The sequence below is a fragment of the Glycine soja genome, chromosome 11 (assembly GCF_004193775.1).
Source record: "Glycine soja cultivar W05 chromosome 11, ASM419377v2, whole genome shotgun sequence".
Taxonomy (NCBI): domain Eukaryota; kingdom Viridiplantae; phylum Streptophyta; class Magnoliopsida; order Fabales; family Fabaceae; genus Glycine; species Glycine soja.
This window is the reverse complement of record NC_041012.1, coordinates 9,959,767-9,977,981: the sequence shown is the minus strand read 5'-3', so window position 1 is coordinate 9,977,981 and position 18,215 is coordinate 9,959,767. Positions and strand designations below refer to the sequence as shown.

Genomic DNA, 18,215 nt, shown 5'->3' with positions numbered 1-18,215 from the left:
TAATTACCAACTTAATTAGGTTAGTGTTAATTAGTAATTGGCTAAGGTGTAGATTCATAAAACATCTATTGTTATATCTAGGATGAATGATTATTATCAGTCCTAATTAGTAATTGCATCTAAACCTGAGACGTAAAATTATAAGATATCTATTGTTATATCAAGATGAATGAAAAAACTTATCATCCATTTATTTTCTTTTTCATTTCAGTTCCTTCCCATTTTCTTTTCATCTCTATTTTGTTTTTTCATCATGTCCTTATCATATTTATAACTTTTTTTCCTTTATATTTCTCTCTCTCTCTCTCTCTCTCTCTCTCTTCATCTCAATCCACCCCTTAATAGAGTGGAAAAATGGCAGTGCCCTATCTAAATAATTAATTATACCTGCTTAAACCATTTAAAAAGCTTAATTGTAATTATTTATCATATAAAAATTTGTTAAATAAAATAACCTGTTATTAAAATTAGAGGTAATTTTTATATCAAAATTTAATATTTATAATTAAATATATCATAATCAATAATGGTTAATCCAAGTAATATACACCTGTTTTTCCTTTTTGGATTTTTTTATCAATAAATATTAATTATTAATTTGTTAATTTTTTATTAGTGGAAAAAAATCTAACTCACAATCTCCCTTTTCTTCAACCATCCATATAATCTTATAACTTCTTTTTCTTTTTGAATTTGAGTTTTGTATATAAAAGCATTTAATATGAAGTAAACTAGTTTCATCATGTTGTAAAACATTATGCGATGATACATTTACGTAGTCTAAAAAAAGAAAATATCATATGGCATCAACATATTCTTGTGAACATATCGGATGGCTTAATATGGATCGATCCTGATATTAATTAATCGGATGAAAATGACAACTTTTATGTTAGTTGAAAAGAGTCTAGGATTTTTTTGCGGACCAGTTCACTTCAAAAGTAGCAATATCTTTTTCAAGCAGCACTTATTTTGAATCAAATAAAATTGTACCAATTTACTGGACTAATGGCTAAACTTAAAATATAATAGGCGTTAAAAAAACAAGGAACCGCAACTCTGAAAATTGTACAGTTCCAATTTGCAGGGATCCTCTGTATTGTTTGTAAAAGGCAACAAATGGTCATTTTGTCTTCTTCGGATGCTCTTTGAGAAGTGTAAAATGCAACGACCACCAATGAATATTTGAGTCTATCATACAATAGGCAATAGATGTTTGATATTCTTTTCTTTCACAATATAAATGATGAACAGAGTGGAAAACAAAAATGAATTGCAAACAATATTAAAAACAAATATAATGATCCCAAGTATAATCGGTTCTGATTATGTACAAAAGTAAGCACATAGCAGAAGATATGGACCGTGAATTACAAAACCGTAAGCACTAAATACATGATGTAGAAAAATAAACAAAATAGTGGAATTAATGAGGAGGGTCCTTTGTTAAAGCACGAACCTACTACACTAAAATCTACTAAAGTATATATAGCAGAGTTTTTTAAGGAAGGAAATTCAATGGCCTATAGGGTGGTTGATGTGATGAAGGGGGTCAGGTCCCGTAGGGACTTCTCTTGCCGAGTCTTCTACTATGCCAACAGAAGCAGCTTCGTTCGAATCTTGCAACCTAAAAGTAAAACCACATATGTAATTGGATAAACCAACACCATATACATTACCAAAAGATAAAAAAAAAAAAAGAAAGAAAGAAGAGAGAGACCCAAATAACATGTAATTAACGATTTTATGTATATCTATACCTCTTTGTTTGTTGCTATGGACCCGCTTCCTGCCATGTTTGTTTGATATATACGACCTGTAAGTAAGCATGTATTAAGCAATGATTTTTACCACAATTAATACAAGCGAAATTGAAGAGTGATTTTGTTGAGGTCACTTGAACTAGAGGATTGAACAATGAAAATGTAGATGACCAGGATTAGAACTTTCTTGATGGCCATTGTATTAGAGCAGTAGAATAGCAAAGAAGAGAGGAATGACAAAAATAACCCTTTATTATATTGTGTCACTCTCTGACGTTGAAGCTTCCTTCTTTTCTTTTCTTTCTGGTCAGAAATGAGACAGGGTAAGAAATGGCAAAATTACTGTGCTTTTGCACTGAAATTTGAAATGAAGTTGACAATATGAACCTCTTGATATAGTAAGAACTACTACAAGGAAGATATTTAAGATAAGTGTCAAAGAGAAAAAGACTCAAGAGAGAGCAAAGTTGGGATGGAGGGACAGTGGACATGTCACGAAGATGCACACTACTATTCCGAGGTAATAAGGCGTTTGACAGTCTGGCACGTGCCAAGCAGACATCCTCGTAGGGATGTTGGCGGCGTCTTTGATCAGACACGTGGCATTTCATTATTGAAAGGAAGCGGAAGAAAAACCGCGTAAAGATTGTTCACACCGCCCAATGTCATGTCATGCTTGTCTTATAATATTAGGGTGGGCCACTTCGTCACACTGCTGCCATGCCATGCCATGCCATGCTTGTCTTGTAAGTTGTAACTCCGAGCAAGAGAGCATATCCCAACCAAGCTTAAGGAGAGAGGCCTCATTGATAGATCTTAAGGACCTAATGCCAAGACCACCATTGAACTGCATGACCTAGTTTCTATTTTAAAAAGTTTGAAAACTTTTATACCCTATTTTAATAAAATGACTTAATATTCATTTTGGTCACTTAGTTGATTAAAAATATTCAATTAGGTTCTTTTATTTTTTTTATTATGCAATTGGATTCTTTATTTTTTTTAACTTTATCCAATTGAGTCATTTTCTTTAAATTAATTGATGGAAAGTCATACATGACCAATTGAGATTTTTTTTAAGAACAACAATAACATACATCCAATAAAGAAAACATGTAACATATTAGAACAACTTATTATAAAATATTAATATACAAATTTTTTTAACTTAGAAATATAAAAATAATATATAATATATAATTAATATTATTTTAATTTTTTTTAAAAAAGAATTTACCTTAGGCCCTCAAATACATAGGCAAGACCCTGTTGGTTGCCTTTTGGGTTAGTGTGTGTATACTCCAGAGTGTTATGAGGATTTGAAGCAATAAGGACATAAAGAAGAGAATTGGAAAATCTGTAGCTTTTTCTGGAACTGTTGACAGGGGAGTGTATTAATTTTGAAAAAGGAAATTTTAAAAAAACAAATTAAAAAGAGGAGTGTATATACAAAAATGGGAGTGGATATAACAACTTCCCGCAACAATACATAAACAAGACCCAAACATGATAAGAAGACTTTAGTTGATTGGCTTTGTAAGAATGTCCTATTAAGTCACGATTTATCCATCAAAATTTATTTTAGAAAAAAATTCATCAAAATATGTGAACTTTTAAATATTATGAGTTTTTTTTTATAAGTTACATAAAAAATCTTGATTAAATATCAATGAGTTTTATTGAATTCTTTAAAAATCTTGAACTGTTTGTAGCAGTGGCTGAGTGAAGAATGTCTGATACCATGTTCTGGTCAAGGTCACTTTGTGTGACTCATTTTTGTGCAATGCTGCAGCCAAATTACCAACTCTTATCTTGCTTACCATGTCTGTCTCTTCTTTCCCTTCATCATAAGAATTCTTCACGGAGTTCCTTATGACAACTTGGGACTGTGAGCCAATGTAGACACCACCCTCTCGGAATGTAGAATTCATTGGAGCAACAGAAAGTGCACCAAGAATGACATTCTTTTGGACTAGAGAACCAGGGAGGATTAGACTTTGACTCCCGCTAACCAAATTGTCCTGAACCTCAATTTTTCCTCCAACATATCCACTTGAAGAATGAAAACCTGTAATTACACGGCTAAAATCTCCAAGATGGACACCAGCACCAATTGACATTAACTCTGGATTTGAAACTGGGTTGATGGCTCTAATGGAACAATGTTCACCAATTTTCGCACCTAAAAGGCATAGATATATGCAGAAGGCTTCTGTTCCTGAGAGAAGCTTTGCACATCTAAGGTGGCAGGAAGTTGTCATTTGGCATCAAAGCCGGGTTTAAATTGGCTTTGGTTTTGACTAGTTTTGAGGAGACGAGTAAAAGCAGTGGTGAGAATGATGAGTATGAAACCATGAAGCAAGTAGGCGCTGGTAAATGAAATGGCAAAGGTGATGGGATTTGACGAGACTTCAGAAAACAGGGTAGCATATGCAATGATTGTAAACGGTATCCAATGGAAGGCACCATATATGCAAACAAAGGTGAAGTGCTGGGGTGATGGAGGTTGCTTGGAGAACCAAATATATAATAAGTAGGCAATGACTGCAGCAAGGGAGCTGAGAAAGCCAACAAGATAGATTCCCATAAAGTGGTGGATGATATCACATTGAGTTTTGCTGATAATAGGTAGTTTTCATTCTGAAATAAAAATGGAAAGGTATTAGTTAATAGTTCTAGCTTCAATTGTTGTATGTATTTAATTTATATTTATATTGTAGATATAGACATGCATAGCCATGACTTTGGTTCTTCCAAAAATTAGAGAAATATACTATAAATTCCTAAACTTCAAAATCAAATGCTGAGACAATACTTGGGCAGAAAGATAAAGCTACATGGTGCGTGCACGTGTGGGTTTGAAGAGAGTCTTAGAATGTGAGTTTAGGCCTAACTCAAACCCAAAAGCTAGCTCAAGGAATGAGGGTTGTTTCTCACTTATATACTATTACTTGACTTTTTTTTTAGTTGATGTGAGAGTTGAGTTTTTTTCCAATAGAGAGAGAGTGAGAATGTTAGATATAAAAAAATAACCTAAAAATATATGTTCAGAATATATAAAGTACTTTTGTAAGCATTGCAGGTTTGAACACATGTTGGTCTTGTCCAACCTTTTGCAGGGCCTGTACCTCAGCACCTTCTTCAATAACACTTCCTTTTTGGATAACAACATAAGGTCCAATGGAAGAACATTTCCCAATCCTAATAGGATGGAAACTTAAAATTCCATTCTTTACCTCGTGGATTTGAACCAAAACACCTTCAGCAATGACAACTTCATCTCCAATTGACACCAAAGATGGGTCAGTGATGTCAACAGTATCGAGTAAAACTGAGGATCCAATCCTTGCACCCAGAATCTCAAACCAGTAATTCAGAAAAACTGTTCCCCTGAGGTGTACGGCCAGAACCGTAGAAGAAATTCCTTGGGCCTTATATAGTGCCAACCACTTGACAAAAATCCATCGAGTAGATGGAGATTTCAGAGGTAAGGGCATAGTTTGGCCCCTAGAAAGAGCTTCCAAATAATGAAATGCAAATGCAAGTAGGAGCAATGCAAAGAATCCAACAAGAGGTACAAAAGTCATGAAAATTAAGTAATTTAACCAGGGAAATCCATCTATCCATTTACTGGCACTTAGGATGAAATTTAAATAAGTAGTAATGGATAGATATGCAGGAGGTACCAGCATGATAGAAACATAAATGAGTGCTAGGAGTTGAAGTACACAGATACCAAATTGGCGAGACTTGGATACCTCCACAATCAATTCAGTAGAATCAGTCTAAGCTTCTGGAACATTGGATGGATTGCTTGAAAGAGAAGGCTGAGACTTTGATAGAAGATCCTTAGAGAAGTTAGCCAATTCTAGAATACAGGATGCAGTGAAAACATCTATAGCTGCAACTGGAGTGCCTAAGAAATCTGAGAGTTTTTGAGTTGCTTTAACCACACCAATTGAGTCAATTCCATAGGATGTCAGGTTGTCTGTGATTGAGATGTCGTTGACTGGGATTCCAGTCTGCTCAGAAATAAGCCCTTTCAAGAGCTCTACAATTTCATTCTTATTGATCCTTTTTCTAGGAGCAAGTATACTACCTCTTACTTGCTGTGGCCCTGGTGTTTTTTCTTCTCCCCATGTTCTTGTAGTGAATGACCTTAACAAAGACTTCTTTGTCAAAATAGTTTTTGAACCTTGTGGTACCAAGTTCAGTGTTTCATCTGTGAACTGTTTGACACATTCAAATCCCTTGATTTTTCCTGATGTTGTTTTGCTGATGGTTCTAGGCTTGACCAACTTGACAGAAGCAATATTGATTCCATGTTCTTCTACCACACAGAGTCTTAATTTTCTCAATCAAATCATTGCTCACTGTCTTTCCATCCCTTCTGCAATCACAACTAAGCTAACCTGATCAGAGCCATCTGGAATGGAAATTCCCTTTGCTGATAAAATTTCCTCAGGGACTCCAATGATAGCACAGCAACCAGGACGAAGAAATTCAGATGAAGTCTCAACTATCTTTTCAACATCTGCTGAGTAAATATTTCTTCCAGCAACGATGATTAGATCCTTGATCTTTCCAGTGATGAATAGCTTCTGATCTATTATTCGCCCCAAGTCTCTAGTTCTCGCGTAGCTACGTCTAGGATGATTATGAAGTTCATTCCTGAAAGTTTTTTGACTCAATTCTTCCCTTCCCCAGTATCCTATGCCTGCACTTGGATTACTAATCCATATTTCTCCCTCCTTTCCATCTTCCTGAAGCTCTTCACAAGTCTCTGGATCAACTATTCTAATTTCAACATCCGCATCCTCGTGATTAACATATCCACAACAAATTCTTCTCTGCCAATCAACAATGATTGGCTTGCGTTCTCCAAATGCACAGCTGACAAACACACAATCTTCTGCTAAGCCATATCCAGGAGCCATCACTTTTTCAGATAAGCCAAAAGGACTTGTTAGCTCAATAAATCTTTTCAGGGTCTTTTGTCTCACTGGTTCAGCAGCAACCATAAGAAAAGTCAAGGATGAAAGGTCTAAATTCCGAAGCTTATCCTTGTCAGACTCCAATCTTCGAATCAGTAACTCAAAGGCAAAGTTGGGTCTAGCGCTATGAGTTGCTTGATATTTGCTAATAGTTTCAAGCCATAAGAGTGGTTTCTTGATAAATGTCATTGGTGAAAATAAAACTGCAGATCCACCACTAACAAGAGATGTAAAAAGTCCCCCAATAAGCCCCATGTCATGATACTGAGGGAGCCAGCTTACTAGGATTGTCCTTGAGGTGCTCTTGTATCTTGTTCGCATGAACTTTACATTGTGAATTAGCCCACCATGAGCGATCATCACTCCTTTAGCATCACTAGTTGAACCTGAGGTAAATTGCAAGAAACATATATCACCTGGCTGAGGTTCACATTGTTTTTCAAGATGTTCCACAATCATACTTTTGGAGTTCTTGACCCATGTACCAGTGTGCAACCATGGAAGATTCGGCCACCGAGCTGAGGATTTCCCATTTTTTCCAGTTAATGAGATTAAATTTTTCTACAAACCTGCACGGACTGCTGAGTGATAAGCTACAGTTGATAAAATTGCCACAATGTTACATGACTTGGCAATATTTTCAATTTGAATTAGAGCCTGTCCATTTCTTTGCATGGGATCTGGAGGAAGAATGGGGACTGGTATGACTTTAGCTCTTAGGCATCCAATGAACGCATCAATAAAATCCAAACCAGGGGCATAGACCATGAGAACCTTGTCAGCTGGCTTGATAACTGGCTTTTGGCTTGTTAGGAGATTATGAGCAATGCAAGAAGAGTTAAAATATAGTTCTCCATAGGTCCTTTGGCATACTGGAGTCCCTTCTTCATTAATCCAAGTATAAAGATTCCTGTTTTGAGTGATTAGATGAGTTCCCCAGTGCTTAAAGTAGCTATTCAAAGTAGGCAAATCAGGAAATTGCACTTCTGGCAATTCACCTAATTCTCTAGGATTCTTTTTCTGGCACTCAGCTTGCAAGGGAAACAAATTCTGCATAAAACATGCTTCTATTCGGTGTAGGTCTATTTGGAAGACTCGACTATCTAAAATCGATAAAATCTTGGCTTTTCAAATCAATGAGATGTCAAAATATACACAGATGGCAAATTAGCTTGGTGTAAGGAAACATTGGAAAATCATTCCTATTTGCTAAGTTCTTGCAGATCAAAGCCATGGCATAAGATGAATTTCTCTCTGTGAGCTCAAACGCTATAAGTCCACCTACATAATAAGTATTCCTTGAACCTTGAAGCTCTAATTCCAACTTTTCATAAAAATCATCTTTCATATCTGCATTAAAACTTCAAATGTGGAGTCATTACTTGGCAAAGAGTAATGGATTTTTTTTAAATACGAAATAACTTGGCTGCCAACATGAGGAAAATACATAAAACGGTGCTGAAGAATGACATGTTGAACCTCTCCTCCAATGGCTTCTATTGTCTTGATTGCTAGCTCCATGACTGTTGGTCCCTTAATATCAACAGAGTTTCCATAGGACCATAATAAGAATATATTAGTGTCAGCATAAAATCTCTGCATTGCAACTGGATGTCCAATTGTGCTAGGATCTTTCATATATTCACTAAAATAATAAAATCCAACAGGCAAATGTTCTAGCCCTTTAATCTTTAAAACAGTGGTGTAGTAGTCATTTGTCTCTACTTTGCTGAACAAATCCTTTTCAAGGTCACTTGCATCCATTACTTCTGTTTCACACTCTGCCACAAGACTTGTTTAATCAGGTTTCAAGCTGGATAAAAGAAATACCTTGCATAAATATGAAGCAGTAAGAATTCTACATGCCTATACAAATTGAAGTCAATTATCTGTAAGTTCTTTCATATTTTAATGGAAATGAACCAGAGATTATGATCTTATCAAATTCCAAAGTTTCAAATTGATTTAAGCTCTTGATATTAACGGTGACACCATCAGAGTTCCGCCTGTTTGCCAATACTTCAGTGCTGCAGTGAAGTTTTAAAGGAAGCAATTCAGCAATCTTCTGCCAAAGACTAGTATATCCATCTATAAATCGTCAAATTTTTCCAGCTATGGATGTTCTAGTAAATTCATGAAGGTAGGCATAAGGCATGTCTTGAATAAATCCATATCCTGAAGTAGTGTAACCGTAAGCTACAGATTTAGGAACAGATTTGAGTCCATGATGCTCAAGATATTCTGGAGTTAAGTCTGAAGCAATGTCACTAACAGCATGGACCCCAATCCGATCGCAATTCTTCACCTTTTCCTGTCAATAGCACAAGGAGAATTAACCGCATACAAATTTCAAGTCAGAGAACAATGTAAAAACATCCTTTAGGTGCCTATAAAAGACTGAAAGTAGAGAGCAAAAACTAACTTGGATTTCCAATGTAAGTGACACAATAGATACATAATCATCAGCAACTTTAGTATCTTGATATTCTCCAGAGGAAGGGTCAATAACAGCAAGCTTGTGGGAGTCCAATTCTTCTAGTGCAGAGCCTGTCTCTCTTGCCAAGCGAAAAATGATTGGTGTACTGGTTGCTGCAAGAACTTGCCCATCTAGATCATAAACTTTTCCTGCATAGACATTTACATGTAGTCAAAACCTATTGTCACTTGAATTAGTTAAGAGCTAAGTTATCAAATCGAGATTTGAATCATGAATTCTAATTTTATTGAATTCTAAGATTCAAAGACAATGAAAAATTACTTCAAATCTATCATATATATTATGTATGTAGTGTTCATTGTAAGAAAATTAAATTAGAAATAGATATAACAACTTACTAGAAGTCTTAAAAAACAAAATTATTAGTTATATTGGGATTTACGAAGCCTTTATTTAGAAAAATGGAAGCAAAGCAATTAATTAGCTAAATAGAGTACATGCATTGAATGAGTGAATGACAAATAAATTAGTGGGATACTCAAATAGGATAAGTACAGAAGTGTTCCTTCAATTCTTTTGCATTTAACAATTTAAGCTTTTATGACTTTCAATTTTTTCATGAGAATTAGTGATAGAAAAGTAAAAATAATCGTTGAATCATGTGATTCATATTGATAGTACGAAATTGCTCAAAAGATATAAAGTCATTTAAGATTCATCTATAGGTAACCAAATTATATGGAATCATAAGATTTGAATCGTGAATTGTAAATAACTATGGTTAAGAGAGTACAATCAAGATATACCTTCAATTTCTACTGATTCACACATGCCACTAACCGTGTGATGTTTCTCCAAAACTGTGATATTCTTATAACCAAGCCTGGCAGTGCATAAGCTGCTGATAAGCCATGTGGACCAGCACCAACTATTCCAATTCTGGTGTTTTCTGGTAAGGAAGGGTGTAACTTGGAGAACTGGTCCTCTATTTATCTTTCTAGATCCATCTTGTATGAATTTGAAATTTGAAATCAGAAATCTGTGAAACCTGTTGAAATCAAGTGACAAACACAATCAAACTACTATCAACTCACTAGTACTTATATACATACATCATCCAACTTTCAACCTTTTGGAGCAAAGTCCAACCCAACGATTACAGAAAGATAAATTTCATACCTCAATCACTCAATGCTTTAAGGCCTTCTCGCTAGAAACAAAAAAAAAAAGAGTAGTTATGAGTCTTCTTAGCACACAGATAGTTATACCAATTTAACATGAAGTGTGTTGTCGAGATATGTCATAAGTAACATAAAAATGTTGTCCAGGTTTATCATCTCCGCAATACATGCCAGCTAAATATATAGAATTTAGAATAGCTAGCCTTTCAGCATTGAGACGTTTGAGCATACTTGTGCAGTAGAATAGTCTGGTAGAACAGTCCGCTAGAATTTAAAATAATCTATACAAGAACAATTCAAATTTCTAATTTCAAATCTTTAGGATGTTTTAGAAAATATCTTTAAATCTAAAATATCCTAAAGTTTTAAAATTGGAAATTTGAATTGTTCTCCCAACATAGTCTTTCAGCATTTAGAATAATCATATAGAAAATTAAACTGAATGGCTAAGAAACACCAACAAATGACAAGAGCAGTTTCCACAAGGAAAGTATGAAATATTACACACCAAAAAACAAAAAAGTTCCAGACCAGTCTGAGCATATATACTTGTCTGGTAGAATTTAGAATAGACTTTCAGCATTTAGAATAGTCTGGTAATGACTGAGAAATTCCACCAAAATGACAAGACAAGTTTCCAAAAGGAAGTTAAGAAATATTACACACCAAAAAATGAAAAAAAGCTCTTTTTCAAACCAAGTGTTTCACTTTCTGATGATGATGATGATGATATTGTTCATCCAGTTTCGATGAGTCCCAGAATACCATCACTTTCTGTCAAGGATAAATTCAACATAGAATCAGGAGATATTCTCATTTTGATTCTTCAGCGTCATGCTAATAACAGTAACACTTTTAAAGAATCCATCTGCATGCTAACAATTTGAATTTGAGCTTACTCATCCATGTAATAACATTTCTAGCTCAACTCTACCTACTAACACTTTTTTTTCTTGGGTTCAGAAGTCAGGAATGTTCCCAACACACTGAGTGAGACACTAATATCATCTACAGTATGTGATTCTCACTAATCTTCAAGAGAATTTTACACATGAAAAAAATTGAACATAAATTTTTAAATAAATGATTCTCATCACATATAAACAGTGGAACCTTGCACCCTTTGATTTTTTTTTTACACATTCTTTGAAACATATTTTATATTATTAATTAAAAATAACAAAAATTACTAAAAAAAATTCATATATATATCAAACTGTCGAACAAAATTTTCAATTAATAAAAAAAATTAACTGAAATATTTTCACCAACATAATCAAACACGACGGCCGGGTTCACAAAACACACAAAAAATGACATTAACTAGTGTTCATATGCGGAAGCGGAATAGTGTTGAACAGGGATTATGCTAATTTAAAAGATACGAATCTCCGCAAATTGCTTCTTGACTGGGGAGTACGATAGATTAACAGCGGAAATTCCGATGATTGTTGTCGTTGGAGCGTTTCTATTTTTAATTTTTTTTCCCCTCCGATCCACACGGTATAGTTAAAAAATGAATCAATTCGTTATCAATGTTGTATTTTTTTTTTACGGTCGTTATCAATGTTTTTTTTTTTTTTATGGTCGGTCTTTATAAATGTTGTGAGTAAGCTTAACGATATGTTTTCTTTGTCAACGTAATGGTATTCACACGGCATCAAAATGAATATATTTTTTCTAGAATAGTGTTATTTATGATGAGTTTAATGATTATGTTCTTTCCCATAAAATCTTACACTATCGACTAATAAAAAATTATTACTCCATATTAGTATAAAGTTATAACAATCCTATAATACATATCTCATGAACTCACATATTTCGTGAAGCTAATCAAATCGCCAAAGCTTTGGCTAAGCAAGTTATTGTGACTTTCATTCCATTTCAGATTTTTGAGGTTCCTCCTCAATATATTATGTTTGCTATTCTAGCTGATGTAGCTCTTTTATGTTTCCCAAAAGGTTTTTAGACCTCGAGTTTATGCAATTCAAAAACAAAATATGTCACTACAAGTGGGTGGCTATTTTCGCATTTCTAGCTTACATTTTCTTAATACTTTTTTTTTCTCAATCATATTATTTATTGTTTAATGATTGTCGTTGGACCAATTCTTTTTTAATTTTTATTTCCTCCTTTTATACCACGGTGTAGTTAAAAAATGGATAGTTATCACTTGATGATACTTTTTTTTCAGGTTAGCCATCAAGATGAATATTTATTTGCAATAACGTTATTTCTAATTTACATTTTCTTATTATTATTTTTCTCAATCATATTCATTGTTCCGATTATTTTTGTTGGACCCTTTCTTTTATTAATTTTCATTTCCTTCTTTTAGGTCAATGTTGTAGTAAAAAATCGTTATCAATGTTGTAGTTAAGCTTAATGATATGTTTTTTTAGGTCAGCGTGATGATTTTTTTTCTTCTAACATGTCTTCTTCATAATTTTGTTTGAGACACGAAAACAGATGTGGGCACATGAATATTGATTTTCTTTTTCACAACAAAATGATATTTATTTAGAACATTCTTATTTCTAATTTATTTTTTAATACTTTTTTCTCAATCATATTATTTATTTTATCCCATATTTCTCTCTCTCTCTCTCTCTCTCTCATTTTCATATCTACTTCCTTATTGTGAAGATTATTGTAAAAATGTAAATAATAACATTTTTCATTTAGTCATATGATTAACACCAAAGGGAGAAATTCTACACCCAGGCATGTTTCTTACATTTTTTTTTAGAAGAGAGAATGAAAAGAGAAAAATGTGGAATAAATAAAAAGAGAAATAAAATGAATGGTAAAAAAAAAGTTTAATAACAATTTTGATCTTTTTAATTGTGAGAATTTAATCTCCCAATTTTTAAAATTGATCAATTTTGATCCATTATTTGGTTAACCATTTGTTGTGGGTTTTTAAAATGAAATATATGATCATGTGCGTTTAGTAAAACTAACTTACAAGTTAGTTTAAAAAAACTAAAAACTTATAAGCTAGCCCACTAAATTGAAAGTATTTGATAAAATTAACTTATAAATTTAAAATGACAGAAAAGGATATAATTAGTTATTTAATTAAAAAAATTTTAAAAAAAATTCAAGTAAATTAATGAAGATAAAAATGAAAAAAGCTAACTTATTTTTACAAACTATTTGAAGTAATTTATAAAAATACGTTAAAAAGTACTAGAATAAACTTGCGTGCCAAATAAAATTATTTGATCAAACTAACTTAAGCTAATCAAATACTAGGGTCCCAAAATTTTGAGCAGTCAGGGTGAACTTGTGGCTTCCTTTTCGGTGACTCAATTTAAATATCGCGCGTGTAATAAAATAGATCCACATCATTATTACCTTTTCATGAAAATGACATTTCTACAATAAACGAACAATTTCACATTAGTTTACTCACAACAATACAATGGATGTCATGCCATTTTGCATAGATTCAGTGTCGGCACTTGACACAAGTAGGCCCGCTATATTCATTGCATTCACACCATGGTTTCTCATGCTTTATATTTTCATGAAGTAAAAGGAGCATGCATATATGGCCATGTCCATGACTCTCATTACATTATGTTTCTCAATTGTCATCAAACAACACATGTTCCAGTATTGAATGTATAGCCAACAAAAATTGTATGAAAAGAAGAAGAAAAAAAGTATACTTATATTTGCCAAGTGTTTGAGATGGAAAAAGATTTAGATAGTGATCATCACAAATTCAATTTGTCTATGGTTTTGCAACAACAACCGTTAAAAGTAAAAAAAAAAAAGACAAAGCTAATCCTGAAAAACGTTCCTTTTGGTTTGCAATATAGCCACCAGCGCTATTTTAATCTTACACTAGTGACAGTTATATAGTGATACAAAAAATGAAAGTTGGTACTAATGAAGATTCATTGTTAATAACTGAATACAAATGAACATAACGGCAACATCATGAATATTCCCACTTTATGAAGATTTATCTAAACCAAGTTCATGACAAAAGGAGCAATTAAGTTTAGCTTACAACATGCTGTCTGATCTAGCAGGCAACCTCCTAAAGAAATTGAGAGGAACTGATGGAAGTTTGTGGCGGAATCTGGGGTGCCTTAGCATAAAGAAGCCAATGAGAAGTGACACAACCTGAAAAGGAGTAACATAGAGAACTATAGCAGCAACGAAACAGAATGTGACGAAGAGTGTGGTAGCCCTTGGATCTCTCCAACTTAGCAGACTTTGGAACCTTTCTCCTTGTGTACCTAAGTCACCTACAACACTTTGGACTCTCCCTGCAATGCTTCTCAAACGATCGTATCTCATCCTAACGATATCCGATGACCGCGAAGTTGGGAATGTGTCGAACTCTTCATCCAGTTCATCAGGATGAGCAGCATCAGCATGAGACAGTCTAGTGTCCATGTGTGGAGGGTGTCTAGGCCTCCATCTGAAGTTCCAAATTCCAATCAAGAACAGGTACAAGAAGATTGTGGGGAGTATTAGCTCAGGGTAGAGAACCAATATTATGAAAAGGACATGAATTAGTATGGTGGTGATGGGGTTTTTCCAATTGCATATCTGATCAAACCACCTTCCAAATGCTACCAAACCACTTAGAACTTTCATTATCCTGAAGAAATTAGCCTTGCTCCTTCTCATACTCCACATGTGTGAATCCACATCAAGCATGTATTCTACAACCTCTTTGCTTAGGGGTGGCTCAGCTCTACTCAACCTCATTGATACAATCTGCATCGCCTGATGCCTCAGACTGTCTAGCTGAATCACAGATAGAGGATGGATGTAGTGCATCTTTGGCAACAAAGGCTGGGAATACAAATACAACATGTTGATGAAAGATGAGTTAGTGAACCTCACAGCCAATTGCAGTTCTCCTGTTTTCTTCACACCTGAAGTGTGAAGTGCTAAAAGAGGATATGAGTGTGTGTAAACTCTATCAGCTTCAAGTGTGGATAGCCTAATTCTCACTTTCCCTATCCTAGAATCCTTTGATCCACCACCACCTTTCTCTCCTCCTCCTTGTATATGACCGTTGTCAAAGACCCCTATGGTAATAACAGTACATGGATCAAACACTTCCCAAGTGTACTGCTCATTCCACTTTGGAGTAAAGCTATCCACAAGAGTCCTAGTGCGGATCCACTTTTGTCCATATTTTGCCACACAATAAGCATCTGTGGTTCCTCTACCATCTCTTGTTTTCATTGGCATAAGCCCTTGTGCACTTATAATCCCCACTTCTAGAATTCCAATGTTAGGCTTCCATAATTGCTTAGCAGTTGGCCTAAGATCACTACTATAATGAGTTGATTCATCCAACACATGGAAACCACCATCCAAACACATCCTCAAATGTATCCTGCTTGCAAATTTAATCTCCTTTTTTTCCCCTTCAACAACCACATGCTTCTCAAGATTAAACCACCTAGTGTTCACAGGCTTATGGTCCAGCCTCCGTTGCACAATCTGCAAAGGGATCACACACCTTCCCAATACTTCATCTTTGTTTGGTCCAAGCCTGTCTTCCACACTCAGAATCAAAGGCTCCTCAAAAGGCTCAGCAGCAACCAACATCAAGTCCTCATTCCACATGGGATTCATGGTCTTACTTTGAGACACTCTAGTCCTTAAAAACTGGTTTCCTAGATTAATCTTCACATAAACTTCAGGAAACCGGGTTTTATCACCTGGTATCAAGTCCTGTGCTTCAATCACATTGACCCTGACATACCAAAGCTTGGGAGAGAGGTAAACTTTTGACCTTATGTTTGAAACTGCTTCAGAGCCAACCATTGCTGCATCAGAATGCCAAGAATCAGGAAATGCCTCATCTGCTTGAGTCCCCATCCAAACTGCAAGCATTATCTCTCCTTTCACCTTTTCGCCCTTTCGATCTTCCAATCTGTACCATTGTGGAGCCAATGGACTATCTGGGGGAACACGTTTTGGGATCTCATTGAGATCAAACCACATCCTCCCTACAAAATCATCTGAAATAACATCCTTATCCTTGACAATAACCTCCAACACCGAGGCTTGAATCCGGTCTTTGGAGAATGCAAAGACCTGATTCCACTCAGGGTTGGACTTCTTCTCAAAGTGCTTGGTGAGTCCCTTGTAGTTTCCAAGCTTCACTTCAACATAGGGATCGAGACTTCCAGTGACATCTTTTGAAGGTAAATCCTTGGCTTTGACCACACGAACATAGAGATACTGCATCTGTTCAACAAGGTCATAGGTGCATGATAGCTTGTCTCTTGTTACTGCCCCTGCACCAATCTTGGGAGAGGTCTCCTTCAAGGCAAACTCATTGGAATGTGCAAGTGGTGCCTTCTGCATTTTCTTCTCTAAAGAGAGTTATCAGTTAACTGCATCAGTTTGAAACAAAACATAGAAATTATGAACAAAATGTTCAATCTTTATTCAGTGATCAGATCTTGCTCAAGCTGAACATCATCACTAAATATGAAACTATATAGAAATTAATACAAGTAAACACAGCAAGATATATAAAAAGTTCAAGTAAAGGAAAGTCAAAGAAATTAAGAAACGGTCATTCACCTGCTTCAACTACTACGATCACTGAAGAGAGAGAAAGTTTGCACAACTACTCAAACCAAATACTATTTGAAAATGAAAATGAAAGAGCCGCGTGTGTTCTTTGAAGTTCACGCACATACAACAGTGACTTATCACTAACCTCAAGCGTCACTGGTTGTGGTTGTGGGTGGCTTCCTTCCTCAAGGTGAAAGCACTAAGCAGAAGCATTGAAATGTGCACCTATGCATAGAAAAGTAAACGAAAATCTTACATGTATCTCAGACAAGTAGACACACACACATCGAGCATATCTAACAAGAGTACAACTGTTAATCTGAACAGTACTATAATCACGTGGATAGTTAAAATTATTTTAATTAAATCTAATCTTGATGTATTAGTTTTAGTTGTACGATAAAGGATTTAATCTTTCTAAAATTTAATCTCTTTTATATATATAAATAAAAGTAAAATTTCAATTTTAAATTTTAATATAATTAATGATAGTTCCTATCAATATCATATAATAATCCAAAATACTTGTGTGTTATATACAGCCATATTTTATGAGACTCCAAAAGATGAGAGTGTTGTTTTAATTAATTTTAGTTTCATCTTTTTATTTTAATTTTAAGGTTTAGATAGATTTATCTTAGATTTTAAGCTTTCACATAAGACACTGTTTTCCTTATATATAACCATAATTCTAAAATGATTAATTAAAGAATTCAAAAATAAAAATTAATAAATCTTTTTATTTATTTTAATTCTTTAATCATTAGACATGACTAACCTTTGAATTGACATGAAATACAAAAGAGTAGGTGATCTGTGAAAAACTGATTCTATGTAATGCTCCCTCACACACGTAAGGGTTAAATTAAGAATTTTATTTTTATATTTCACACTTTTTTTGTTTAGTCTCTATATAAATATTCTATAGTTTTAATTCTTATTTGAAAATAAGTTTATAAATTAGTCTTCCCATAACATTATAGAGACTTTTTTTATATAAAAAAAAGGTGTGTCGGGCACTGGACCAAAATTTATAATTTTCTTATATGAAAACTAAAATGAATTATAAGTTAATTTTATATAGGAAATTCAATAAAAAAAAAAGTTGCCATAAATTTAACTAACTGTTGTAACGCTAATAGTTATAGTTTTTTTTAAAAATTTTATGGGAAGTTACTCATATCATTTCATTCATGATCATATGTTCAGTAGAAAGCTGTACATGATACAAAATACTGAGACTGGACAAAGATGGAACCGTCTTAGC

The 18,215-nt window shown here is 34.2% G+C and overlaps 2 protein-coding genes and 1 long non-coding RNA gene across 4 annotated transcripts; all 3 read right to left on the bottom strand.

The window, feature by feature from the left end:
- Positions 1–1,265: 1,265 nt before the first annotated feature.
- LOC114373953 lies at positions 1,266–2,228 on the bottom strand. Its single transcript, XR_003658496.1, has 2 exons — positions 1,761–2,228; positions 1,266–1,627 (listed from the first exon to the last, which is right to left on the bottom strand). It is a non-coding gene; the product is annotated as an uncharacterized LOC114373953 (long non-coding RNA).
- Positions 2,229–3,374: 1,146 nt separating this feature from the next.
- LOC114375665 (long-chain-fatty-acid--AMP ligase FadD28-like) lies at positions 3,375–10,286 on the bottom strand. The gene is made up of 4 exons (XM_028333515.1): positions 10,001–10,286; positions 9,180–9,382; positions 4,829–9,068; positions 3,375–4,403 (listed from the first exon to the last, which is right to left on the bottom strand). Exon 3 carries the CDS (start codon positions 7,214–7,216, stop codon positions 6,134–6,136), a length of 1,083 nt encoding a protein of 360 aa, XP_028189316.1. The 5' UTR covers positions 7,217–9,068; positions 9,180–9,382; positions 10,001–10,286; the 3' UTR covers positions 3,375–4,403; positions 4,829–6,133.
- Positions 10,287–14,251: 3,965 nt separating this feature from the next.
- LOC114373749 (FT-interacting protein 3) lies at positions 14,252–17,239 on the bottom strand. Of its 2 annotated transcripts, none has more exons than XM_028331271.1 (2): positions 17,094–17,239; positions 14,252–16,761 (listed from the first exon to the last, which is right to left on the bottom strand). In XM_028331271.1, the coding sequence occupies exon 2, from the start codon at positions 16,730–16,732 to the stop codon at positions 14,399–14,401; it is 2,334 nt and encodes a 777-aa protein (XP_028187072.1). In that variant the 5' UTR covers positions 16,733–16,761; positions 17,094–17,239; the 3' UTR covers positions 14,252–14,398. The 2 variants fall into 2 exon arrangements, with proteins under 2 accessions (XP_028187072.1, XP_028187071.1); XM_028331270.1 differs by having other exon boundaries at positions 16,955–17,227.
- Between the last annotated feature and the right edge of the window lie 976 nt (positions 17,240–18,215).

Bases quoted from the DNA above. Each gene is read 5' to 3' on its own strand.
- LOC114375665 (XM_028333515.1), bottom strand. From the start codon at position 7,216: ATGATTGTGGAACATCTTGAAAAACAATGTGAACCTCAGCCAGGTGAT.
- LOC114373749 (XM_028331271.1), bottom strand. From the start codon at position 16,732: ATGCAGAAGGCACCACTTGCACATTCCAATGAGTTTGCCTTGAAGGAG.